The sequence below is a fragment of the Dysidea avara genome, chromosome 7 (genome assembly GCF_963678975.1).
Source record: "Dysidea avara chromosome 7, odDysAvar1.4, whole genome shotgun sequence".
Lineage (NCBI taxonomy): Eukaryota > Metazoa > Porifera > Demospongiae > Dictyoceratida > Dysideidae > Dysidea > Dysidea avara.
In genome coordinates this window covers 22808586-22835118 of record NC_089278.1, presented here as the reverse complement: position 1 = coordinate 22835118, position 26533 = coordinate 22808586, and the positions used below count along the sequence as shown (strand labels likewise).

At 40.3% G+C, this 26533-nt stretch overlaps 6 protein-coding genes across 8 annotated transcripts in view; 3 read left to right on the top strand and 3 right to left on the bottom strand.

Annotated features, from left to right (window-relative positions):
• Positions 1–4052, bottom strand: LOC136260237 (uncharacterized). The gene is made up of 4 exons (XM_066053910.1): positions 3341–4052; positions 3052–3195; positions 1373–1492; positions 1–1253 (listed from the first exon to the last, which is right to left on the bottom strand). The coding sequence occupies exons 1-4, from the start codon at positions 3409–3411 to the stop codon at positions 491–493; spliced, it is 1098 nt and encodes a 365-aa protein (XP_065909982.1). The 5' UTR covers positions 3412–4052; the 3' UTR covers positions 1–490.
• On the top strand, positions 3451–5368 carry LOC136260239 (uncharacterized). The gene is made up of 2 exons (XM_066053912.1): positions 3451–4093; positions 5099–5368. Exons 1-2 carry the CDS (start codon positions 3500–3502, stop codon positions 5291–5293), a joined length of 789 nt encoding a protein of 262 aa, XP_065909984.1. The 5' UTR covers positions 3451–3499; the 3' UTR covers positions 5294–5368.
• Positions 5327–13590, top strand: LOC136260230 (uncharacterized). Its single transcript, XM_066053895.1, has 2 exons — positions 5327–5460; positions 9334–13590. The coding sequence occupies exons 1-2, from the start codon at positions 5451–5453 to the stop codon at positions 13413–13415; spliced, it is 4092 nt and encodes a 1363-aa protein (XP_065909967.1). The 5' UTR covers positions 5327–5450; the 3' UTR covers positions 13416–13590.
• On the bottom strand, positions 13398–19022 carry LOC136260233 (bifunctional 3'-phosphoadenosine 5'-phosphosulfate synthase-like). 3 transcript variants are annotated; one of them, XM_066053902.1, is made up of 14 exons: positions 18913–19022; positions 18575–18606; positions 18408–18522; positions 17007–17242; positions 16799–16937; positions 16505–16623; positions 16193–16306; positions 16031–16142; positions 15189–15394; positions 14899–15096; positions 14373–14579; positions 14076–14201; positions 13659–13788; positions 13398–13607 (listed from the first exon to the last, which is right to left on the bottom strand). In XM_066053902.1, the coding sequence occupies exons 2-14, from the start codon at positions 18599–18601 to the stop codon at positions 13495–13497; spliced, it is 1842 nt and encodes a 613-aa protein (XP_065909974.1). In that variant the 5' UTR covers positions 18602–18606; positions 18913–19022; the 3' UTR covers positions 13398–13494. The 3 variants fall into 3 exon arrangements, with proteins under 3 accessions (XP_065909974.1, XP_065909976.1, XP_065909975.1); XM_066053904.1 differs by having other exon boundaries at positions 18897–18971; XM_066053903.1 differs by having other exon boundaries at positions 18877–18969.
• LOC136260234 (proline-rich protein 36-like) lies at positions 19005–21138 on the bottom strand. Its single transcript, XM_066053906.1, has 2 exons — positions 21046–21138; positions 19005–20885 (listed from the first exon to the last, which is right to left on the bottom strand). Exon 2 carries the CDS (start codon positions 20859–20861, stop codon positions 19080–19082), a length of 1782 nt encoding a protein of 593 aa, XP_065909978.1. The 5' UTR covers positions 20862–20885; positions 21046–21138; the 3' UTR covers positions 19005–19079.
• LOC136260238 (uncharacterized) overlaps positions 21089–26533 on the top strand; it is a 13379-nt gene continuing 7934 nt past the window's right edge. The window contains exons 1-2 of the mRNA XM_066053911.1: positions 21089–21248; positions 21294–21398. Coding sequence (XP_065909983.1) covers positions 21188–21248; positions 21294–21398 — 166 coding nt within the window. The 5' untranslated portion in view covers positions 21089–21187. The remainder of the gene's footprint in view (positions 21249–21293; positions 21399–26533) is intronic.

The following is a 26533-nucleotide window of genomic DNA, read 5'->3' as shown; positions in this document are numbered from 1 at the left end:
ACCTGCATCATCAAGATCTGTAGCCCAGCCTATACCAGTTACCCATCCAAGTAGCTCGACCAAAACCAGACCACCTCCCATTACTAAACCTACTGTTAAAACGTCATCAACCCAGTCTGTAACTAAACAAGCAGCTACTGTTAAAAGGACGACTTCATCAAGACCTATAGCCCAGCCACCTCCCGTTACTAAACCTGCTGTTAAAACATCAACACAGTCTGTGACTCCACAAACAGCTACAGCTAGAAAGACAACTAGTTCTGCTAAAACAAGTCCCTCTACATCCTCCACTGTTAAAAAGACCACAACTAAAGGTGGACTGTACAAGGCCTGAACTACTGGATATTAGATGTTTATTGTACTATATACTGTATTTTATATTTTGTATCTGTTTATTACGGGTGTATGCTGTTTATATTTATGTTTGTATTCATTGATATAAAAATGTATGTAGAATTGATAATATATTGACAGAATACTTAAACAACTTTTAAGATGGTTGTACCACTTCTGTGGTGTCCTCTTGTACTGTAAGTTTTACTGTTATTGGCTGGTGTTCATCAGTACCTTTATCTTTCTTCTTCTTTTTCTTTGTTGACTTCTTTACTGCAGCCACAGCTGGCTGCTGTTCCTCTTCACTTGTTGTTCCTTTAGGAGGTCTTATGATAAGTTTAGTAGTGGACACTTGTTGTACATGAGTGCTCGTCTCATCTTCATCATCTTGCTCAATGAGGTCTAGTGGTAGCAAGATCTTAGGATGACTAGCTACTGGTTCATGGGTCTCTCTCTCCTGAGATTTTGCCTTGTGCTTCTTACGTGATCTCCTGCTAGACTCGTGTTTACGAGATGGCACATGAACAACAGCTTCTTCCTGTTTGATGCCTTTCCCTCCAGGAGGCTGTTTGTCACTACTCTTGATGTTATCTATGTGTGTCTCCGTAGTAACACTGGCGTAACTAAGAATAGCTTGAACGTCATTGTCACTAGGGGCAACACGATTCTCAGCCAAGCCCAGTCCTATGGCTGCCTCTGATAAAGGTACAAAATGTGACATCACTACAGTAGGGACTTCCCCAGCTCTTTGCTGTTGCTTTCCTTTATTTGGTTTCTCCTTTCCTCCAGTTTGTAATGGAGGAGAATTGATGATACCGTCACTCTCTTCATTATTAGTAGAGGAGTGGTGAGTGGGAGGTAATTGTGATGGCCTGTCACCTGATGAATCCTCTGTTGTGACTGTCTCCTGATCTTGATAACTATTAAGTGTTGTATGGTGAGTAATGATGTGCTTCTCTAATGTGCTACAGCACAGTGACTATACTCTGCACGCACGCACGCACGCACGCACACACACACACACACACACACTACACACTTTGATGGGTGACTAGTTCTATGTCGTTTACTCCTACTATACTCCTCCAGCTCCTGCCCATAGTCCATGTCTCTATTGTAGTGACGCTGCCGTGGGTAGTGGTCCCTCCTTGGTGGTCTCCTACATGTGAACCTTTAATGATGTCATGATTCAGAGGTTATGTGTCACCAGGAGTGCATTGAATCATATGGACAAGGGAGCGTGTAACTCCGTACACTACCAATACTACGGGCGAAATTCAAACATGGCGTCAGTGTATTATGTATATAATTGGTTATAGGATTCGATGTGCTCCTGGTGTCACTGGTGCATGTTCAACGACATGGGATTTAGTGTTCCTAGTGCATGAGCTGCACTGTAAGTCATAAGCACCCAGGCTACTCATTCACTATAGGTGTATTGTAAACCTTACAAACAATCAGGTAGTGAGGGTAGGCAGTTATTATTATTAATTTTATTTTGGTGAGCCTCCAAAATGACAATACACAGAAACAACAAATTAACTACAATGATGTTTCAAATGATTTCAAGCTTTTTCATAAGTACAGACAGTAACAACAAACTTTTCATGATATTAAGTAACAAAATAAGTATTTTTAGACAACTATTAAAATGCCTCCAGTAAATAAATACTAGTACTCATTAGAATGGCTGACTGCTCTATTAGAGTATGTTGATACTTAACACAAATACTGGCCTTAGCTATATGCTTTACTCAATAGATATACTGATTTCTGTTACTCAAAGTTATATACATGTTGGTACACCACATATGTTTACACTAAGAGTTCATCATATGGACTTTATCTACCATGACGCCATGAGCACAAGATGGCTACGTTATTTGGGTGACTAATGTACAGGCGCCTATGGAAAAATTGTTTTGATCGATCATATTCCAGCCAGGGAAGGAGACATCAAACTCTAAGCAACAGGTATGGGTCAAGACAATACAATAAATGATTTGCATCACATGCTGAATAAGTTTCAAGACAATGCTAGTTTCTGTTACTTTATAGCCATACCCACTGGCTACTGGTTGGTATATTGCTACACAAGTGGAATATCATCGATCAAAACAATTCCTCCATAGGAACCTGTACAGTAGTCCCCCAAATAATGCAGCCATCTTGTTGTGCTCATGATGTCATTGTATTAAAGGAGAGTGTTCAGCTACCAATGCAAACACACTGATCAAATTGACACTTTTTCTAATGTTAGAGAACTGTTGATAGGTGTTGAGTAGTGTTTACTATGGGAAACCTTTGCATAATAAACAAACCAAGCTGCTGATATTCTAATATTTTCTGCAATGTACTCCTGTTTCTCCCTTACTACTTTACTACATACTGCATGACAGGAAATTTTGAATTTGATGAATTCACAATTAATCAGTTAAAATTGATAAAAAGCAAGAAATCACAGATCTAAACACTGACTTTTGAGGTGCTTATTGACACTTGACAAATTAAAATTTGACTAATCAGTAAATTCATCAAATTGTCCTTCGTCAAAATTTTCTGTAATTTCAAGGCTGAGCAATGTAAAATTTTGAAAACAATCCCAAATGTTTCAAATACAACTATGTTTAATGGACATGTAACGTTAATAGGCCATTGCCTCTTGTTATGTCCATATCCAATTTCTGTCCAAAACATATCTATGTTGTCCACACATACCATTCTCTGTTGTCGCGTGGTCTCCAGTTACGTCTCTGCTGCTGCTGCTGAGGAGGTGGCCAGTTTTGCATCACAGGGGGAGGGGCAGGACCAGCACCTGATCTCTCAACCACAATACGGTAATCAGGGTCATGATCTGTATACCTGTTGACAAGAGTAACCACAGATTAGCGAATATTCTGTAGAAGTGGGATAAAACCGTATGTGAAATTCTTTTAAGGTGCGCTTAAACCTTCTTAATTCCCTTTCTGTCACACAACAACGTCACATGGTATAGGGTCATGTATACCTGTGTTTGAATAATTCTTCGAATTCGCTGAGCCTCTCCTCCAAAGAAGGAAAACTTTCCTCGACATCCATGGTAAGCGCGTACAGTTATAAATTTTAACGCGCTTAATAAAACTGTTTAAGGTTTCTATGGTAACAGACTTTGCGCGTGTTGTACAAAATGGCGTACCACCTGGAGGCGTTGAGAAAACAGCGCGTGATCGACAGGGCGGCAGCAGCCAGGAAGAACCTAGAAGTACAGAATGAAATTCTACCAGAGGAAACACAGTCACCGACCACTGCCTCGACTACATCAAAACAAACAACCAGACCATCATCCACTCAGGAAGAAAACGCGAGCAGGTCAACCAGTAGGAGCAGTAAAGTGACAGGTGACAGTCGCCCTACCAGCAAGACATCAACCAAGTCTTCAGTAAAGGAGGGGTCACCTGGCAGTGCACATTCTCAAAAGAGTTCGCATGAGGCTACTAGTAGGGCTAGCAGAAATGAGTCACGCCCACCCACCACTGAGTCACGTGTGGAATCCCGCCCACATACAGGCTCACGTCCACCAACTGGAGAGCCACGCCCACTAACTGCAGAATCACGTCCATTAACTGGAGAGTCACGCCCACCAACAACTGGGTCACACCCTCCTTCACGTCCAGACACTACAAGTTCACATCCACCCAGTCAACCTAGTAGTAACAAATCTGGATCCCGAACATCTTCTGCCTCAAAACATAAGGATACATCACCTCAGTCTAAACATAAAGTAAGCATGTAGGGCCTGTATAATGTGTGTGAGCAGCTAGAACTATCTAGTTGGTCACTTACCAGAGTCAGATCATGATCCGGGATTGTACATTCATTTTGTACAAAAATTTTCATGCCTCAACCTAGTAAAAGTATACGTTGATAAAAAGTGTGATTCAATTGTTTCGTCCCAGCCAGCAATAGGAACACTTAGCTGTAATGCGGAGCCTTATATCACATTTATATTACACATTATGTACATAGCTCGATATCCATTGATCATGTTAAGCTAACACCAGAGGTGTTCTCAAATCTGTTTGGTCGTGGAAAAACTTTTGTATGACATGTACAGAGCATCAGACACTAGCTTGTGGTCTGGTGCGAGACTAAAAACATCTAATAAGTTCGGGTGCATTGCTGACTCCATTAAATACTGGCTACAGTTTGCAATCGTTAAGCACCATACGCTAACACTGTTTCTAAATATGTGCAGTTCTTTAAATTTACACGACTATTGTTCTGTGGCTGTCGAGGTGTATGTGCATATTTAAGCTCCTGTGAGTGTAGACCTGCCACACTGAAAAAATCTGCTGTCAAACAACTGCACACGCACAAGCTTCATAATGCTTTGCATTGCAAGAACTTGTAAAACCGTGATATTGGATCACTGATGTGCCAGTTACAGAATTTATTACACAAAATACAAAGAAATTGCTGTTGTCATTGAGGGATTGGGTAGGTCATTATCACTTTCCAACATAGTCTCACGGTGTCCCATACATACTATAACTGGAATTCGCTATAATGATCGAAGCAAATAAACTGCTTCCTGTGCTGCTGTGTAAAACTTTATAACAACGATTTCTGAAACTTATAATGGCAATAAGACTGTCAAAAACTATGTTCTGGCTCAGTTGTCTATTGTAATATTCATAGCTCAGTAACTGTGGCTCATGTATGTACCACATACAGACCATACTGTATTACACAGTCAAGTCATGTATTACACATCTTACCATTCCAGAGTAACAGTTCATCTCGTCACAGTACCAGTGGCAGTAGTAAGAGGACAGTGGAGGATGGCAGCGTGATTGACTCAAGAGCAATGAGCAAGGTAGAGGCAGTGAGGAAGGACCTTCATGATCAAGAGATAATATTGAGAGATAGTAATCTCGTGATGGGACATATATCACCTCATGACGTAATCACACCAGCGTGACGACATTATTGATAAATACCTTTGTGTCTGTTTATATAAGTCTGAATTTGTGAATGTACGAGAATAAAAGGTGAATGTAATCACTTGGGGGAGGCTTTGTCTGCAGCCATCAGAAAGTGTGCTTTACGAGAGATCGATCGCTCCTTCGCATATCGCTATGACTCCAGGTAACACGTATCGTACGCTTTAAGTAAATGTTGTGTCGTGGTGGTCTGGTTCTAGCTATGATCAGAGGCGTAGATCAATCTGAAAAGTACTAAGCCTGCGGTATTAAAAGGGCATGCGGTGGTGTAATCTATCATTGGTTAAGTTCGGCGACTGCCAGGAAGGGGTGCGAATGAGGTCACTTGTTAGCTCATTTTGCAGCCTGCTCCATTTCACAATACCATAGATAATATACCTACTGTCAGTAGGTATATTATCTATGACAATACATGTATTGCAGAAGGGGTGTCATGAGTAACGAGTTATTGAATGTGCCACACCCTTTAGTTCAGTAGTCCACTATAGTTTTCTGATGATCTGTGTCCTCGGTCATACAAGGGGGTGGCACTCCAATCATTACCTGTTCGTCCTCAGTCAAACACCTTGACCCTCAACATATAGTAAATTTATGTTCACATTGTTACTCTAAAAGTACTGATCATAGTGTACAGTTTACGAACTGTTTGACCATCTGCAAAATTTATACTATTTTGACTTTTGCTTTAACCGAGGATGAAGATTGGATATTGAAGGTTTTGAACAAGTCAATTACCAAGGACAAACTCATTGTCACATCAGACTTTAATGGAAATGGTTGCATGCTGTTCAGTAGAGTACAAGACATGGACTGAGGACAAAGACACATCAGTTTACCAGCCCTCTGTATCCTCCTAACTTTTAATGGCTCTAGACACACACACGTACGCGCAAACACACACACACACATGTATGTGGATCAACTATAAAGTGTATTGTGGTATAGTTGTTGGCTTCATTGTCACTAATCATTCAACTCAGATCATACATATTTACAGTCAACATCAACAGTGAAGCCTCTGGCTTCTTGGCAAGTTATCAGACCAATAGAAGCATGATAAAAAGATTTTGTTCCCAATTGGTCTAGAAACATTTCCCCTGAAAACCAAACCCAAAAAAACCATTAGCATGTACAACAAAAGTAGACCGAACACATTTTGGTACATATGCCTATGGCTATGTGAGGGCTATGTGAGCCGTTGTTAGATCATTATTGTATACGTGGCACAAAGCACCACAACAGTGAAAACTATCACAATTATCATGCATATAGTATACTAACAAGCTCGTAATCTATGTGTTGTAGGAGCCATTGAGATTATAAATTTGTTGAAACACTCAGGAGTGAGTTATTTTAAATTTGGCTAGACTACAAACTTCTGTAGCTTGTGTCTCGAGGGGTAGAACACTTTGAGTTTCCCCACCCAAATATAAAAGAAAGAAAAATAATGGTCTGGCAATTCGAGAGTATTATTTTTGGGTCATAAGTGTTGACAATTTAGCTATCTTGTCTACATGATTTGGATCAAGACATGAGGTATTGTGTCGTGCAGCCAAGAAAGCTGTCGTGCCATACTGTGAGTACATTTACAGGAAGAAACAAAACGTGATTTTCATGCATACATAACTCCATGCTCCCTGCTTGAATCGGAATCATTTTTATACTGCAAACACCCTCCATCTTCAGCGCCCCACGTACCAAATTTGAGCAAGATTTTCTAACACAATTGCGAAATATGAGCCTTCAAAAATTCAGCTTAATTTCTTCGTTTTCCCCCTCTCTTTGTTTAGGGGGCTCGGGGGTCTTAGATTATTCTTTTCACACACTTTACAATGCATAGCTGTGGTACACTTTAAAAGTGTATTGCGACACAATCATGTACCAAGTTTGGTGCAAATCTGATTAATAGTCATAGAGTTATTTGCATTAATAAAGGTCGCACACCTTTAGGGTAAACTGCTTATGGGAATAACTTAAAAATTGTATGCATATAGGTGAACCATCATAGCTCAAACCTTTTGTGGTTTAAAATAAATTGCATTGACAGTTATAGAGTTACAAGGCAAAAACCAAACAACTGTAAATCACAGGGTCAAAATACTCTAATAGAACAGTCACCACAGGGTAAAAAGGTGCATGAAAAATGTTGAAAAAGAACTTACCGGTACTGGAATTCAAACCAGGGACCTTCACACTGATCACCCAAATCCTTAACCACTTAGGCGCTGCTATCATGACTTCATCTCACTGCTTTATAAATAAAAATTCTAGCTAAAACTTGTGTAAAAGTTATAGATCTAAAATCTAGAACATTAATACTTGAGAAAAATGTGCACTCTATTAGAGTATTGCAAATAAACTCTGCAATACGATACCATTGTAACTTCTCTAGTATTCCATTGAATCAAAGCCAATATTATAGCCATTTTGGTAGAGATCGGCAGGGTAGTACACTACTACTCGTACCAATCATCATCATCATAATCATCATATTAAGTGCTACACTAGTAAAACTTATGACAATAGGCTGGAAACCGTATTCTAAAGTATCATAAAAGGTGCAGGATTTGCTTTGTTAAAAAAATGAGCTACTGCAACTTATCACATTTTGTGTGAAAAATCAAGATACTCTAATAGAACAGTCACTGCAGAATCCTATTAGACATATAGTACAATCATGTGCACCTAACTTTGAAGGAATTTACTTTGTTTTATCACTACTACAATAAATACAGGCACTTTGTATAGCCGTGAACAAGCAAGCACAAAATTGCAATCATCAGTAAATATTAACATAGATCCTTTGGCTTTGGTATCGGATTGGTAGGTATTTTTCTGTATTGGTAGAGCACTAGTTTGTCTTATATCTTTGTCATTGCCATAGGCGGTGGAGACAAGGGGTGGGAGGGGGCATGCCACCCACTTTTTAAGGGACAAGAAAAGATCAAGATACTCTAATAGAACAGTCAAGACCTAGACACTCTAATAGAGCAGTCACAGTATTCAGAAAAGCAGTGTAGCAAGCTACTTAGCTACATATGTGTAGTTATGGTTGGTGGAAAGCAGATAGTTACCCCCCCTTTTTTTGGTCTTCTGGCCCTCTCACTCTTTGGCCTACTACACCGCCCCTGGTCAGTGCATCTGTAGATAAGAACAATGATTTGCGTAAAAACAAATGTCAAAGCCAGTTTATGGATGACTTTATTAAAATTTATTATCATCAACATCATTGCAGCCATTCCATGGCCGCCGCCTTTGATTTCACATCTTTTTTTCACCCAGGTTTTTTGAAGACCACATCCTTTTTATACAGCTTGGCTGTTTTTGCATGGATACAATATTTCAATACACTCTTGTCTTCAGCATCTTAGTTTTATAACGCTATAAAATCTGATTGCACCATCGCTGCATGCATCTCTGCTAATGTGTAGAGTATTACTAGTACCATGTTGCCTCCTTGAATAACCCCCTTCCCCTTAAGTGGTGTTTGTTTACTTCCCACTTGGTCTTAAGCCTTGAGACTGGCCGTTTATTTTCCATAGGTAAAAGTGATTCTGACAATTTCAAGCTAAAACTACTCGTGTGTGTCACTATGAAGGGAAACATGATCATAGTCTGATCACTGGGTTGTGATTTTTCTTCAAATGGTTTTAAGAACATGGTGCTGAACAAACAACAGAAACTACAACCATTTTGAAGGGTAAAAATTTTATTAGTGTGTGTTTGCTAGCATTTTCACAATGAACATATTAGTATCAGGGGCCCATTACTGTCACCAGGTACATTGTAGTAATTACGGACTATTGTTGATTCTTTTTTATGCATCTTTCAGGCATTGCAGTGCTAATATGTACTCCTGATTAACTTTCCCCTTATATTATTGAATTGTACAGTTAATAATTTGTAAACTCATTACATTGTGTGTGTGTGTGTGTGTGTGTGTGTGTTGTGTGATGATAAAATCATTAGAGATTGATTGTGTGCTGTTATGTTACATGGTGTTCTGTTTCTGCTGCAGCTAAAAAAATGGGTGTGGCTCATATGGTGCTCATATTCAGCTGTGTGATGTGGTCCGGTGCTGCTGGCAAGCCAAAGGTGACAAACATCACTGTGGATGCCGATAATGGTCATGACGGAGATGACTGTGGCAGTAGCTTCACACCTTGTCATAGTCTAAACTACACCTTCACTGAAATACTACCTGACTGTACTAACACCATATTAACTATCTACCTCAACAATGGCAACTATAACTATTCTCTCAGTGACTATCAGTTTCATAACTGTTACAACGTATCCATTATAGGTATGGGATCTGTTAGAATCTCCTGTAGCAGTGAAGCAGGGTTTGCCTTTATTAACTGTGACAATGTCATCATCAATGAAGTGGATTTTTTTCATTGTGGTGCAAAACAGAACAGCACTAGTACAGCTAGTTCTACTGCCAAGACCACATTACCAGTTAGCACAGCTCTCTACTTCTCCTTCTGTAACACAGTTACAATGTCTCATGTCCAGGTAGCTTACTCTCATACTACTGGAGTGGTTATGTATAATACACTAGAACTGATGGTTGATCATTGCGAGTTTCATGGTAACTCAGTGTCTGATAATTCAATGCTGCTAGGTAACGGTGGCTTCTATGTGGAATTCTGTTACTGTGACCCAGGAACTGTGTCTGACTGTACACCTCACAATAACTCCAATGCCAAACTTGTATTTAAGTCTTCAAGTTTCCTTGAAAATCATTCCCTCAAGAATAGTGACCAATTGAACAGGACCTATTACATCCCTCACAAAAATGACTACTTTTCATTTGGTCGTGGAGGAGGCCTGTCCCTTGTACTGAAGGGAAATGCTACTAATAACCACATCTTGTTGGATCATTGTGAGATGGCTTACAATACTGCTTTGTTTGGTGGTGGACTGTTTATAGAGTTTGAAGATGACTCTAACAACAATGTTATTGAAGTCAACACAACTAATCTTGTACATAATTGTGTTCTCAATGACTCTCCGACCAATGGGACTGGCGGGGGAGGTGCAAGAGTTGACTTCTTATATTTTGATGACAATCTAGAAGTTCAGCCTAACAACACGGTCTTGTTTGATGGGTGTAGTTTCTTTATCAATTCAGCTAATCACGGTGGAGGGATCTCACTATTAACAACACCCGAACAACACGTTATATCACCTACTAATAAAATGATTGTGAGAAACTGTACATTTGAAAACAACACTGCCTCTGTGGGATCAGCTATAGACCTGTCTACTTGGCACTCCATCAAGACTGGACTACCAGCTAACGTCACGATACAACAGAGCAACTTTTACAAGAATGGATGGACCAATACTGATGGGGCTGTGTATGCTGATTGTGTACCAGTACATTTCTATGATGAAGTGCAATTCTGTAATAACAGTGGAACTGCTCTATCACTGTTTGGTAGTGGAGCCATTTTCACTAACAACACCAACGCCAATTTCCTCTACAATAATGGCTGGACTGGTGGTGCTATGTCACTGATGGGTAACTCCTATATTGGTTTATGGCCTGGAGTGCACTTCTTGTTCTACAACAATTCAGCCTTTGTCAAGGGTGGAGCCATATACTCACTGGTTAGCAGTCAGCATGATATACTGAGCAGTAGAAACTGTTTCCTTCAATATTTTGATCAGTCTGCACATCCCAACACTTGGGAGGTCCATTTCACCTTTATTAATAACACGGCACCACTTGGGCCAGCCATTTATACCACCTCATTGCTGCCCTGTGTGTGGGGAGCTTCATATGGAAACCTTGACTACAACTTAGCACAGGTATTCAACTGGACTAATATATTCACATACACCCCTAATGAGAACAAGCAGATTGCCAGTGATATAGCTTACTTCAAATCAAGTGAAACTGGCCAGAGACTTGATGGATCTGAACAGCTACCACCCTTCAGCACAGCTCCAGGGAACATTAGCTTGTTACCTATTAATCCAGTGGATGATTGGGGGCACTCAACTCAAGGGTCAATATGGCTGTACTCTAAAAGTGAAAATGTTACAATGTATCCTAACTTGACTGCGGATTACAAAGTGTCCTCTAATGGCCTACCTGGCAGTCAGACCCGAGTGTTGCTAGTTACCAATAGTCCTCGTAATGTGTCCTACGTACTCAACGTGTTGTTACAACAGTGCCCACCAGGGTATGGTTGGCAGGGTAACAAAACAACTGGTGATGGAATGTGCACATGTCAGTACCAGAATTGGCGTGGTGTGTTGTACTGTGATGATGTGTCATTTAGTGCATACCTTGCTAGAGGCTATTGGGCTGGCTACATATTAAATAACGACACTGCTAATGAGAATAATTTTGTTACTGCCAAGTGTCCAGCAAGGTACTGCATTAGCTCTACATTTCGTCTTAAACTACCAAGTGCAGCAAGTAATGCTGCCTTAAATGACTTGATATGTTCTCCACAGAACAGGAATGGTCGATTGTGTGGCATTTGTACACCTAATCATAGTGTGGCTATCAATGTGAGGGCTCTACAGTACAAATGTATTGAGTGTTCCTCTAGCAAGTATGGCTGGTTATTGTATATACTGACTGAGTTTGTACCACTGACAGTATTCTTTGGAGCCATACTGTTTTTTGATATCAACGTTCACTCTGGTGTAACTAGCTCGATCATTTTGTTCTTCCAAGTGTTCGATGCTTTGAGGATTGTGAGTGATGATGAACTACCACCACCTCCACACAGCACTGGCCTGATCAGGGCCATCCACTTCTTGTACAATATTTGGAACTTGCAGTTCTTTGGCAGTTTATTGTCTCCTTACTGCCTGGCCAACCATCTTAATACAATGGATGTGCTACTGATTAGTTATTCATCAGGGTTGTACCCATTTCTACTGTTCTTCATTGTTTATTTGTTGAGTAATGTGTCATTTAATCGTTGCTTGGAGTCACAGCGGATGGCAAGGTTTCATAATTTCTTCTACAAGTGCTGGTACCAACTAAAGTGGAGGGTCGCTGTGAAGAAGTCAATGGTTAGTGGATTGGCCACAGTTTGGACTCTGACATTTACCAGACTAGCTCTTGTCTCATTTCTTATAATATCAAAGACAACACTGAAACACAAAGAGGCCGTACCAACCTACCAGGGAACACTGCTGTTCCTCTGTGGAGAACATATGAAATATGCAGTCCCGGCAATTTTTATATTAATCTTTCTAGTATTCCTACCAGCACTTGGTCTGTTGAGCTTTCCACTAGTGCCTCAACTGATGGGTAAGCTGAGAGAATGGGTACACCTTGACCGCTTCAGAGTCTATAGTGGTGTCAGTACCTGTTTGGAGAGACCATTCATCAAGCTCAAACCAATCATTGACTGTTTTCAAGGTAGCTACAGACCATACCGTGAGTTCTTTGCTGGGCTGCTCTTCTGCTATAGACTGATAATATTCATGGTGTTTGCATTCTCAGCACAGAGTGACACATACTTTCTGAACATTGTGATATCTGTAGCCTTCCTAGTCCTGATAGGCATTGCTCAGCCCTTTAAGAAGTCTCGGGATAATAGTGTCATGTTATTGTCAATTGCTAACATCATTCTAATCAGTGTCATCAACATTTATCTGTTGGATCATGATCATGGAGCACATAGTCGACAAGACTATGACCCAGATGCTCTCCAGTGGTGGCAGCTAATACTAGCCATGTTGCCATTACTGTTCATCATCTTGTATTTCCTGTGGACTGTCAGGAAGAAAGTATGGGCATGGAAGAGGCGTGTCCCTCCTGAAGGCCTCTATGTTAACTACAGTAGCACATATGAGGAGAAACAGGAAGACCCACTGCTCAACTTCCCAGCTCAAATATGGGATGAGGATGATGCTCAAAGTGATGACACCCTCCAAGACTCCATGGATGACTATTCTACAAACAGGACTAGCAATTCTAGACATCATAACAATCACACTTCTAGCAGGAGTGCATGGTCACGATCAGACTTGGATAGACGACACACAATTGGGGGTACGTCCCACACAAGCTATTCCCAATATGGGGCCACCAGCAACAGTGGATCTGACCAGAAACAGTAATATATTATTTATGTTCTGAGAAATGAGTGAAACAAAAATAAATATTATAATTGTTCATTGTTCTTATCATTCATGTTGATCATGTTGTTTTTGTTGATTGATAATATTCTGATAACACCTTCCAAGCTGTTGGAGCCATGAAACCATTGGGTGGATCCTTTCCTTCCCTAGCTAGACCTCTCATCTTTGTACCTGCATAGTACCAGGTTATTAGTGTGTGTTCTATTAGAGTAGTTTGTTCACCTGATATGAACTCGAAGTCCTCCTTACGTGATGGATCAAAGAATGTCATCTTTTGTTCCTTCTTGTTGTAAGCTGCTACCTTGAATGGGACAATCTCCAACTGGGTTAACCCAGGGGCCATTGTCAACACCTGTGTGGAGTATAAGTCATCACTCTCCCCACACATGTACAGAAACTAATACTACTTTTATCGTTTTAGTACAATGACAAATTCAGGCAGTAAAAAAACACAAAAAAACTACTTGATATTACTAGTTTAATGTCTAACATCCAACACTATTGACAAAGAAACTATTACTAAACAGTATTCAAGTTTAACTGCAGTAATACTGAGCTTTAGTAGACTAGACTAAAACACTACAATCTACATAATTCACAGTACAGTCTACACACAAAATTTACAATGCAAACACTCACTTGTCTTCCATGGGTTGGATCATACAGATCCTCTTTGGTGTCAGGGTGGGGCATACCAGCAGGGTCACGTCCCACAATATAGAAGTTAGCTCCAGCAGAAACTCTAGCTTTAGCATGCCATTGTACCTGCAAGGAGAATACTTGGTTACTAAATGCAATGAATCACAACTACACATCTTATAAGGACACCTTGATAAGCAGTCTGTGGTCATACTTGCATTTAGTGTACAATCCCTTAAATCAGGACACCTCCCACAACAGACTACACATTACGTGACGCTAGTACAATATGCCTACCTCAGTGGGTCCAGCATACATCATGGGAGATGGGAAGATGGCAAGCACAGTAGAGTTGGGGTCCAGTACCCCTTCCTCTAACACTGCATGGTGCTGCTTGATGCGGATATGTAGCGGTACATCATCTGCCTTAGTCCACCCACCCAGGGGGTGTAGCAGTAACACAGGATGGGAGTATCCCCTCTCTATCAGCTTAGCCCTTGTGTCCTGTATAATAAGAAACGTGCAATAATAACAAGTAATTGTGAGGGCTATTTCTGGTTGATGATCAGAAAAATGGTAGCAAACTAAGCCTAACAGGAGTCACTACCACAGGATATTTAACATGCACTATATAGCAACCTGCCAAACTTTACTACATCTCGTACAACTCTTGTTATTGTATGGTACGATCACCAGCAGTAAGTCATAGCATAGGTAACCTATAGGTAACCTATTATACCATGGGGTGAAATAATGTAATATGGTGCCTGTGAGTGTTGTGCATGAGCAAGAGAGTGTGTACATCAGTGGTGCAGCCACTTACCCTCATGAGAAGGGCATGTCCATTGTGTACAGGGTTTCTCAGTTGGAAGGCAAACACAGCATCAGCATCCATCTGCTTGAAGGTCTTTCTCAGTTCATTGGGAGTCTTACGATATTGATCCAGTCCGTCATTCCATGTGATCCTGTCAAACACCTCCAAGTCTCCTCCGACCAGCCAGTCCCCTGACTCATACACCATCTGTGACATGCAACAATTGTAAGTGACATATACCTGTTACACGCACACTTACGCACTCAATGGGTAACAGTGACACACACACTAGAGCTCACCTTAATGTAAGGATGTCCCTGGTTGCAGGTACCAAACTGTCTACAACATCTCTCTTCCTTACGATGAGGAAAAAACTCTGGATCACGCAACACAGCTACTCGCTTGCCATTGTAGATTAGTGCTATGGCAGCAGACCCAGTCAAGGCTTCTTTGTCCTGATTACTGACCGGCAGAACTATCGGGACGCTCTGACTGATTATACCATCTGGAGGTAGGGAGGGAAGAATAGTATAACTTGTAGTGCATGTTGGTTATCACTTACAATAGTACACTGGTCACTCATATGCATACAGTAAATCTCTTAATACAATCTTCAAATTAAAAACACAGAAAAAACTTCATTGAACACTTAAGGACAAAGATTTTGGTTCCAACACGATCCAGAAATAGAAAATCCTCTCTAGTTGGTTTGTGCTCACCTAACTCCTTGTTTCTTGGTAACAGCTATTGTTACATGAGACAGCTTCCCAAACATTAGAAAGCTCTTTGAACTGGTTATCAAAAAGTGCTTTGATACGAGTAAGTTATGAGGCCCCATACATTTAGTATAGACAACTCAGGTTCGAAAACATTTTTACTACATGAAATCATGCTAGTTCCAGTACAAAATCATTGGACATGTTCATCTCTTTGATATTGCTATTTTAGGTGGGGACTACTGTATGTTGGCAGCAAAGTTAGCCAAATTTCCACAGTCCCAATGTCACATACCAATTTCCACACAATGAGACGTACACACACACACACACACACACACACACACACACACACACACACACACACACACACACACACACACACACACACACACACACACACACACACACACTCAATGACATACTATCCAGGCTGGTGTTGAAGTGCAGTGTTTGCAGGTACTCTCTTTCTCGCATAAATCCCTTAAGGGGCGTGGCCCATCCCTCAGACAACACCTGCACCCACTGCATGTCCAGCTGTGGAGTAAATAATCATAGTAACAGCAGTAATAGGTGACCACACCCACCTTGTTGATGGCAATGGCGGGAAGAGCCTCAGCGTCACTACGTGAAGCAGCCAACTTGTCAGCTGGTACAAACAGTTCTATAACTTGTTGGGTGATTGACTTGGGGATGACATCCTGTGTACATGTACCATACAATACAATGTATATTTGCACAGTATACACTACTGTAAAACTAAACCTGTCAACTTTTGAAGCGTGTGTGTGTGTGCGTGTGTGTGTGTGTGTGCTTTAATACTCCTTCATAAAGGATCACAGCTTTAATCACATCAAAAAATGTTCTGACTCACAGTACAATTATCAACTTGTACTCACATTTTGTTCCAACATATTGACAACATGTTCGACACATTCTGATACACTCCAATCCCCGGCCTTCAACACAAGATCAGGATTAGATGGTGGTTCATAGGTCGAGTCCACACCAGTAAATCCTATAGGAACAATTAAATGGTGCTGTAAGTACAGTGGCCAACTGGCTGTGTAGTTTGGGAATCATGCTTAGCATTAAATACATTACGTCAAACCATGCACCATGGTGCTCTTGTATTTTTTATGTACAATTTTATAGTTTCTCATGCGCATAACATGTACGGTATTGCCACTAACCCTTAATGATGCCCGCCCTGGCCTTTTTGTATAATCCCTTGACATCTCTTTCTTCACATGTCTGAAGGGGTGTGTCCACAAAACACTCGAAGAATTGCAGACCAGCCTTCTCATGCAACTCTTTAGCACCTAACCGATCCTGTGTAACAGGGTGCAGTATACATACAGTTTACCAGGGGAGCCACCTATACTGCCAGATCTAGCTTACCTTGGCAAATGGTGATATAAAGCTAGACAGTGTTACGATTCCAGCGTCAGCAAACAGCTTTGCTACTTCACTGATTCTACGAATATTTTCTTCCCGATCGTCAGGGGAGAATCCCAGGTTCTTGTTGAGACCTGTTCTAATGTTGTCACCGTCCAGTCCATAGGAGGGTATTCCCCTTGAACAGAGGTAGTCCTCCACAGCAAAACTTATTGTGGTCTTTCCAGCACCAGACAAACCTGTAAGAGGATATTATGTACCAGGTCACTGTGTTCTGTCTTCCTAAAATGACCATTTGAATACTCACCATACGTATCATTTGCTTATGAAAAATGACCTGAAGTTTTAGGGCAAAAGGTGACTAGGTTAACAAACCATTACAACATGCAGGCAGGAAGGCAAGCCACTATACAAGTAAATCTAGAAAACTTTTTAGAAAGAGAAGCCCTACAAACACAAGGAAGTGTGCATCACAGTAATGAAGGACAGGTGTTAACAAAGAACTCTTATTTATAAAATTCCAATCTTCATTTCAACAATCCAGCTGGGAGATAGCATTCTTGGAAGACTTATCCCTCCCAGTATCCACACTTCACTTGTTAGGACCATAGATTTATAAACCCTAGGTTTACAAATCTATGTTAGGACCATCTCAATTGGTACCTCTCTATAATGGACACCTTGGGACCAAGAATATTTTGAGGTCTTCATTTTCAGAGGGGGTAAAATGCATGGAGCCAAACCTGTTGGGATCAAAATCTTTGTCTTCTGTTGTGTCTTTCAGAGTACAGTGAAACCCCTTTTATAATTAAGCGAAGTTTTAGAAAGAAGGAAAATTCTTCATATTTTTGTCCCAACAGGTCACATTAAGGCTGTTACAACCAAATGGACTAAAAATTCTAGTAGGTCCATTATACACTGAAGTGATACAGGGAGCACAATGCCACCTGTCAAGGTACCCACACTTTAGTGGTTCAGTGATATATCTGTTACTAATACTATCTTGTTACTAATACATGAGCTCATGCTAGTCATATGCTTCAACAGGTAGTGAAGGTTCATTAACACCTCATGAATGTCTTTTATCACTATTAGGTCATACTTCATCACACAATGTGAACAATGAGAGGTGATCTAACACATACTCAGCTGCCTCTAACATTTCCTTGGCTATACACCACACTATAGCAAACGATGTGAAACTTGTGAAAACAATTGGTGACCTCTTGTGAATTATATGGCAAGGGATAATGACAGGAACCATTATTCCTCACCCATTCCAAGGTGGTACATAGTCTATACTTCACTACCGAAAGTATACATGCATGTGTGTAGTTCACATTGTACAAACACTATGTTGGACTACACAGAGACAGACACACTCTACACTACATACAAACAGACCAGTGAACCAGATGGTACATCCACGGAATCCTCCTTTGCCACCTATCACCTGTCCACGTTTGTTACGAGTCACGTGGCCAGCTTGATAGACAACGTTAGTTGCCTTGACAATATTCTACAAGATATAAAGCGCTAACATTACAATTGATACAAGCATAAAATCTCACCGTTCTGGGTTTCTTTGCATCTGCCATGTCCCCTAGAAGGGAAAACACAAGTTATACACCAGTTTGGTTGACATTTCAGACAACATATACATGGGCCTAGTACCAGATAGTTGTACAACTTGCAAAAACCGGTAAATTATCACAAATGTTAATTATGAAAGTCTCACAATTCAGTGAAATTCTATCTCTGACGAGCGAGTATCAACACGGGAAGCAAGTAATGTGAAGGCGCGTTTCAGTAGGTGGACAAAATATTTCACTTCCCCCCAGTATATTTAAACCACTATGCGTTTAACACTTACCAATACAACAGTCACTATACCTGGTAGTGTGTTTACCTGAAATGGTGCAGTGTTCCAAATAACACGTTTAAATATTCCTTCCAACCTGTGGCGTAGTTAGGGAGACACGTGTTTGTTGACCTTCGCGGTTTATTTTAGTAATTATATTGTAAAAATAATTAAAAATACAAATCCATAATTACACTTATACAAATACATTTGTATTAGGTCAGTCTAGGTCGCTTGTCACCAGTGTCATACATTGGGGCACATTGTACACCCACATCTACCATTGTGACTTGACTCTGTACTTCCACATTTGATTGGGTGGAGGTGGTAACCACGGTAACTGGTTGACTGCTCACTGTAGTGACAACTGACGTGGTTATTAGGTCACCTGACCCTGTTGTCATGGTTATTGGTTTTGTAACAGTAGGGCTTTGTGGAGGTGTGGTCTGCGTAGCAACTCCTGGAGGTGTGGTCACTGGTTGCATAGTGATAGGTGGAGGTGTGGTCTGTGTGGCAATTGCCTGGGGCATGGTCACTGGTTGCATAACAACAATTGGAGGTGTGGTTACAGGAACTTCTAGAGGTGTGGTCACTGGTTGTATAGCAACTGGTGGAGGCGTGGTAACAGGAACTCCTGGGGGTGCGGTCACTGGTTGGGTAGCAACAGGTGGAGGTGTGGTGACAGGAATTCCTGGGGGAGTGGTCACTGGTTGCATAGCAACTGGTGGTGGCATGTTGACTGGTTGCAGGGCAACAGGTGGAGGAGTAGTCACTGGAGGTGTGGTTACTGGTAGTGTAACATCCTGTGGAGGGACTTGTTGAGGTACAGTGGTTGTTATGTTAGGAGTAACTGCTACCATATTGGATGCTGCAATGTTTGGAGTTGCTGGAACTCCTGTTCCTGTCATGATAGGAGTAACTGTTGCCATATTTGGAGTAACAGATGCTGCTATATTAGGAGTCATCATATTAGAAGTCATATTAGCACCACTTGCCATATAAGGAGTCATGTTAGCACCATTTGCCATCACGGGTGTACCCATCATTAACTGCTGCATCCCTACAGATCCTAGTTGTGGATTAGTCATCATACCTCCTGCTCCTCCGAGTAACTGTTGTTGCATCATGTTGGGCATTGTGCTGCCCATATTAGACATGTTGGGATATCCCCCAGTCATAGTTTGTCCTGGTAACAATCCAGTATTGAGGCCAGGCATTGCTCCAAGTGACCCACTGGCCATCATGTTCATTGTTGGGTCCATGGTCCCCATAGGGGTACCCATCATAGCTCCCATTGAGGTGTTCATTCCAGCTCCCATCGAGGCGTTCATTCCAGCTCCCATCGAGGTGTTCATTCCAGCTCCCATCGAGGTGTTAAATCCAGTACCGCTTAGTGAAGAGTCCAGTAATCCTGCTCCCATTACTGGGCTCATTGGGTTAACTGCTGATAGTCCCATTGCCCCAAAACTAGCACTTAGTGATGAGTCAAGGGATCCTGGTGGGCTGAGTGATCCAGCAGTGGGTGACATTAAACCTGTAGCCAGTCCTGTGTTCATTGATGAGTTGAGAGGGTCAGCCATCATACCACCTCCAGGCTGCATCATACCACCCCCAGGCTGCATCATACCACCTCCAGGCTGCATCATACCACCCCCAGGCTGCATCATACCACCTCCAGGCAGCATCATACCACCCCCAGGCTGCATCATACCACCTCCAGGCAGCATCATACCACCCCCAGGCTGCATCATACCACCCCCGGGTTGCATCATGTTAGCTCCTATAGTGGATCCAACAGGCATCATGCCTGCTGACATTGGGGAGACACCTTGTACTGGTGGTATAATGCTTCCAGGTGAAACCGCTGAAAAAGGATCCCCAGGGTTTAGGGGTGACATGGTCATAGCTGGTGATGTCATAGTTCCTGCCATGGGGGAGCCAATCCCAGGCATCATCATCTGGGTGGAATATGTTGGGTCGTATGGGGAATACGTCATCTTGATACTAACTGTTCACCATACCTGAAACGACAAGACGCGCAGCAATAAACAGCAACTGGCTGCTACTGCGCAGCTCACATAGCCACACCCACCCCGTTACAATGTCAATGACACAAACGCTGCACCATTACATGACTAACAGACATTATGTTAAGTATATAAGTCACCCATTGAACTGCACCTGATTATAACGAGGGGATTAACTTTGTTGTTTCTGCAACGAAAATTGTTTGATTAATGGGGTGCAAATTTCATAAATTAAAAACAATGTTCTTGTAAAACCAAAAGGCTAGCCGTAAACTTTCCGTATTTCATGGTAGCAAATGCCAATGCCGAAGAGACGGAAGAAAGCAGAAACAAAAAAGACGTCAAGACGAAAGAATTGTGAGTTATAACGTTGTGTTTATGGAGGTAACTATTCAAATTTAGCATCACGTGATGTGAGCACAACAGTTGCTTCACCGAATGCTAGCTTGGAGCAGAGCATCACTAGCGGGTACGAGGTGGTATGGAATGATAAGTCTCCTGTAACAGGTAAGGCGTGTGTTTTGTTGTTTCCTTGAGGGAAAAAAAAACTTGGCTCCAGCCTACTCAGCTGTCTTGAGAAAGTAAATATGTGGAGGATTTGTTTGTGTATGTGCCTGCTTAGTACATGTTACTGAGTTGAAATGAATGGAAATACTATGCTTATTTACTATGTGTATAGTACCAGGCTAAGACCTGCACTGCTTAGCTTCTACTCTGGGGTGTTGGGCCTGTAATTGCTCACCTGCATTTGTGACCGTGATTTTTTTACAGCCTTTTTTCCATTACATGGTAACTTAGGCCACTTCAACTAAATCTTTTGTTTCTCGGGTCCGACCAACCCTATATTTTTCAGCATAAAATAATTATGTTAATCACGTGATCACCTTGCAAAGAGTGATATCGCCATGAACTTCCTACTCACAAGTGATACAGCAACCGTAATGTAGCTTAGCCACCGTTTGACTCGCAATATCACTCTTCAGCTGGCAAAATAGCCTATTTTTATTTTTATTTTACCGACCTACCGACCTTTATTTGGCTGAATTTCGCCCGAGAAAACAAAAGATTTGGCCTTAACTGCATACACATGCTATCTTTCAAAGGATATAAAATTTTCAACTTTTAGTGATATACAACAGGCCAACCTGTAGCCCTGTAGTTAATTTAATTAAATTTTTTTGTTATGCAAGACTCAAATATGAGTGTAATGCATATCAAGTTAACATACACTTAATAAGTTAATAAATGAACATAAGTTAGGAGAATTAATTGTTTCTTCAGACAGAGAGTTCCATAGTCGAATAGCTATGGATAAGAAGGAGTGATAGTAGGTGTTTCTTTTAGCAGGAATAGTCATAAATCTCATTTGATGACCTCTTGTCCTGGTAAAGCTTCTATGAAGATGATTTGGAAAAGTCGGCTGAAACAATATTGTTGATGATTTTGTAGAACATGATAATGGTGGACTTTGTTCTTCTGTGTTCAAGGAATTCCCATTTTAAGTGGTTGAGCATGTTGGTTACTCTAGAATATCTATAATAATCGTTAAAAACAAATCTAGCAGCCTTACGTTGTACCAGGAGCTCATTGAATCCTATGGACAAGGGAGTGTGTAACTCTGTACACTACCAATACTATACAGGCAAAATTTAAACATGGTGTCCAGTGTTACTATATATATAATTGGTTACATCATTCCTACATGCACAGGGATACACTGTATGGGCTGCTACACCATTGTCTTGTGTGAAGGTAGCAAAGTAACCTTCGATAGGAAGATCGTCGAGTCAAAGGTAAAGCTTGGAATAGTCAAGTGGAGTAATTTTGCATGATTAATGACTGTAGAAAGACTGTCCTGCTAAGCCTGTGCTTTTATTCCTCTGTCATGCCATTGAACTTCGTTTCCATAGCTTCGCTTCGTCGCAGTGGAAACGTGGCATATTCTAGCATGTGCCTCTGCATAATATCCAAATTGGGATATTTTAAAAGTTATACTTATTGTGGTACATGGCAGCCATGTTAGAATTTTGCTCTTTACGAAGTTACATGCTCCCTTGTCCATAGGATTCGATGTGCTCCTGGTTGTACCATTTCAATCTTATCTATATTAGATTGTGTGAATAGTGACCAAACAACTGAGGCATACTCCAAGATCAGTCTAACATATGTAAAATAAGCTAAAGATTTGACACGAAGTGAACACTGGCTAAGGTTCTTTGTAAAAAAACTTGAATAGAATTTGCTTTACAAGTTAATTAGACCAAGAAAGATTTTGGCTTATTGTAACTCCTAAATATTTTGCTGAGGTAACTTCGCGAATGGGGTAGTCCCTGATCTAATAAAAGTTGCCTTTTGCTGGTTATAACTATTACTGCAGGTGTTTGAATTTGTTAAGGTTGAAAGACATAAGCCAGATTGCAGCCCAGATGACTAGTTTATTTAAGTCTTCTCTCAATATTGAAGCATCTTCACTTGAAAGGATAGCTCTGTAAATTATTACATGATCAGCATATAGAGATAGGTGGGTCACTAATGTATATTATGAACAGGAGAGGACCCAGGACAGAGCCTTGGGGAACACTGGATAGCACACTACAAGTTGAGCTGTGCACATTTCCAAGAACGACTTGCTGTTTCCTATCAAGCAAAAAATCTTTAATCCAATTAAATATTTGACCATTGATACCGTAGTGGGATAATTGGATATTAAATCTTTATGAGATGCCGTATAGCTGGTAATTTTCGAAAGGTTTTTATTTTCGGATATTTTGAAGAGGCCCTTCTCTTCGAAAATAAATTCTCACAAGTGAAAGCAACGATCCAACTTTCGGTGATTCGCTTGTGAGTTTTAGCTCAGTATTGCTGATGATAATGGGTAAACTGTATCATTACTGTGCCAATAACCAGAAAACAGGTGATCCAGAATGGGAATTGATGCCGTCTGCTCTAGAATCTATGCTGGCTTTGATCGACCAGTGAAGTTACTCCACTTGAAACTCCCTCAGTCTTCTCTCCAGTGCACAGGTAAGTCAGTTTTGGAAAACATTCATGCATTTTCATAATTTGTGATACAAATTTTCATTTATTTGAAATACATCCGGACTTCGAAATATACACTCTTCGAAATTAAAACCCTTCGAAATTCAGATTTTGCTTCTTGTGCAAAATTTTCTGTTTCGAAAATAACCGCTATACGGTACTGTATCAAACGCTTTTGAGAAATCTAGTAAGAGGAGATCTATTTGATTATTAGCATTAAGATTAGATGTAAGATCATTTACAGCCTCTAAAAGTTGAGTTTCACAGGAACGGTGTTTTCGAAAGCCATGCTGTTCCTTGCAAATAATATTATAAGTGTTTAGATGATTGGTTATCGATGAAGACAATATATCTTCACACATTTTGCAACAGATGCATGTCAATGAAATGGAACGGTAGTTAGAACCACCCAAATTGAATGCATCAATTAATAAATTACAAATGTTTAAAGGGTATGCATTATCAGTAATAGAATAAAGATCCCAGTCAATGCTAGGTAAGATGAAGTCACCAGTGATCCCAATAATAGCTTCTTTATATTTAATATATAAGCAGTGTTGGGACAGTTACTTTGTAAAAGTAACTATTTACATATTACTTGCTACAGAACTATTTAGTTACAGTTACATATTACCCAAAAAATACCGTATGGCTCCAAATTTTCGTAGTATAAAAAATTCGTAAAAAGCCATGTTTTCATCAATAAGTAAATTTTCGTAAAAATAAATTCGTAATTTCAAGCCCTTTCGTAATTTAAAAAAAAAATCGTGACGTTGCACGTACGTGCTTTTACGGTAATATGTGGAACACGAGTTACATCGTCGCGAAGTAGAATACTTGTGAAGACAAAACCAGAAGCACGGATGCTTAATGGGATGGATGAGTACTGAGAAAAAAGCATCATACTTGTGTCAGAGGTTATTAAGTGTACCAAAAACGACTGGACAGGTAGTACGTCGAGCATTATTTTAAGGTCGAAGAGTAATAATAATAATAATGACAATAATAGTAAATTTCATGTGATAGTAGCCTACTTGGAGATGGTATTTAACAAACTCCTTTTACACCAACACTATCGTATAGCTAAACCCTCACAAGCCTCGTGCTTTAACTATTGGTGGTTCGATTTCAATGCACATGAAAATTTTGTAATAAAAATTTTTGTAATTACAGTGCAATTACGAAAAATACGATTTTTTTTTGCTACGAAAATTTGGAGCCATACGGTATAGTAACTATAATAATATTACATATTATATTACTTTGTGTCCACAGTCTTAAGCTGTCACGTGTGAAACTACCACCTTATCACGTGACATGATTTCGTTGTTGGGTTGGGCGAATAAGCTTCATTCAGTAGGCTTCAATACTTCGTTGTGGCTAGGCATTACTCAGTGAATTACTAACGAGATTAGTAACTTCGTTACTTGTAGTAATAATATTACATAATATTAGACTCGTTACAGTAACTATATTACTTAAGTAACGGGTTACATTGTAAGTAAAGTAAACTTGAGTTATATTACCTGTTTTTATAGCGTATGTTGTTATATTACTTAGATACCACAAAAGTAATTGTACCGTGGTGCATGGGCATATCAAAGGGTTCTACCATGGTCTAACTAAGATATACCACTGGTTGGTAGTTAGTCTACCATGCATGGCTGGCAGTTTAGAACATGCAGTCTTTTAACACCTTAATAAACAAGTGACAGATAAGCAAATGTATTTGGCTTCTACATATTTGTATAGCACACATGCATGGCTGGCAGTTGAGAACACAGACCAAAGTGGTGTCAATTGTAGTCTAATAACACCTTAAACAAGCAAAATTAATGTATTTGACTTTCCATATTGATATCATTATAGTTAATAAATCATGTGCACACTGTATTTACACTTACAACATAAAATTCACGCATGCTATAATCCCAAACTAGTGTGCCTGCACACATGTAATTTAACTATGTGTCTTTCACAAATTCTTCTATATCTAAGCCTTGTAGCAATTCATCACTAGCAGGTAAGCTGACAGATGGCTGCATGCTTTGGATGCTCCTTTCTCCAAATTTGGATGCTCCTTTCTCCAAAGTTGATAGTGAAATTGATTGTTCCACTACCATTACTGTGAATAACCTGGGAGAAAACTAATGGCCTGATGGCACTGGTAGAGCTACCATTACTGTTAACAACTGAAGAGAAGATTGGTTCTGGTACAGGAGTGATAGCACTAGTAATGCTATAGCTGCTAGTAAACAATAGTGGAGGTGAAGCACTGCTGACATTAGTGTTTATCACTCTTCCAACTTCTGCATTAAAATTTTGACTTGAAGTACCAGTAAGTATATTGCTCGCAGCTTGTTTCTGAACACTTGATGCCTTTTCATATTATCGTAGGACTTTTAGTGATCGGTGTCCAGTGATTTCCTGGATTACTTTCTCTGGGACTTCCTTTTGAAACAGTTCTGTTGTTCCTGAAGCCCTTAAACTGTAGTTAGTAAATTTACTCTCAGTAAATATACCTTTACTAAACATTGTTTTCACCATTTCATTTAGATAGTTGACACCTCTGGGTTGTTCAGAATACCACGGTCCCTCTTCAG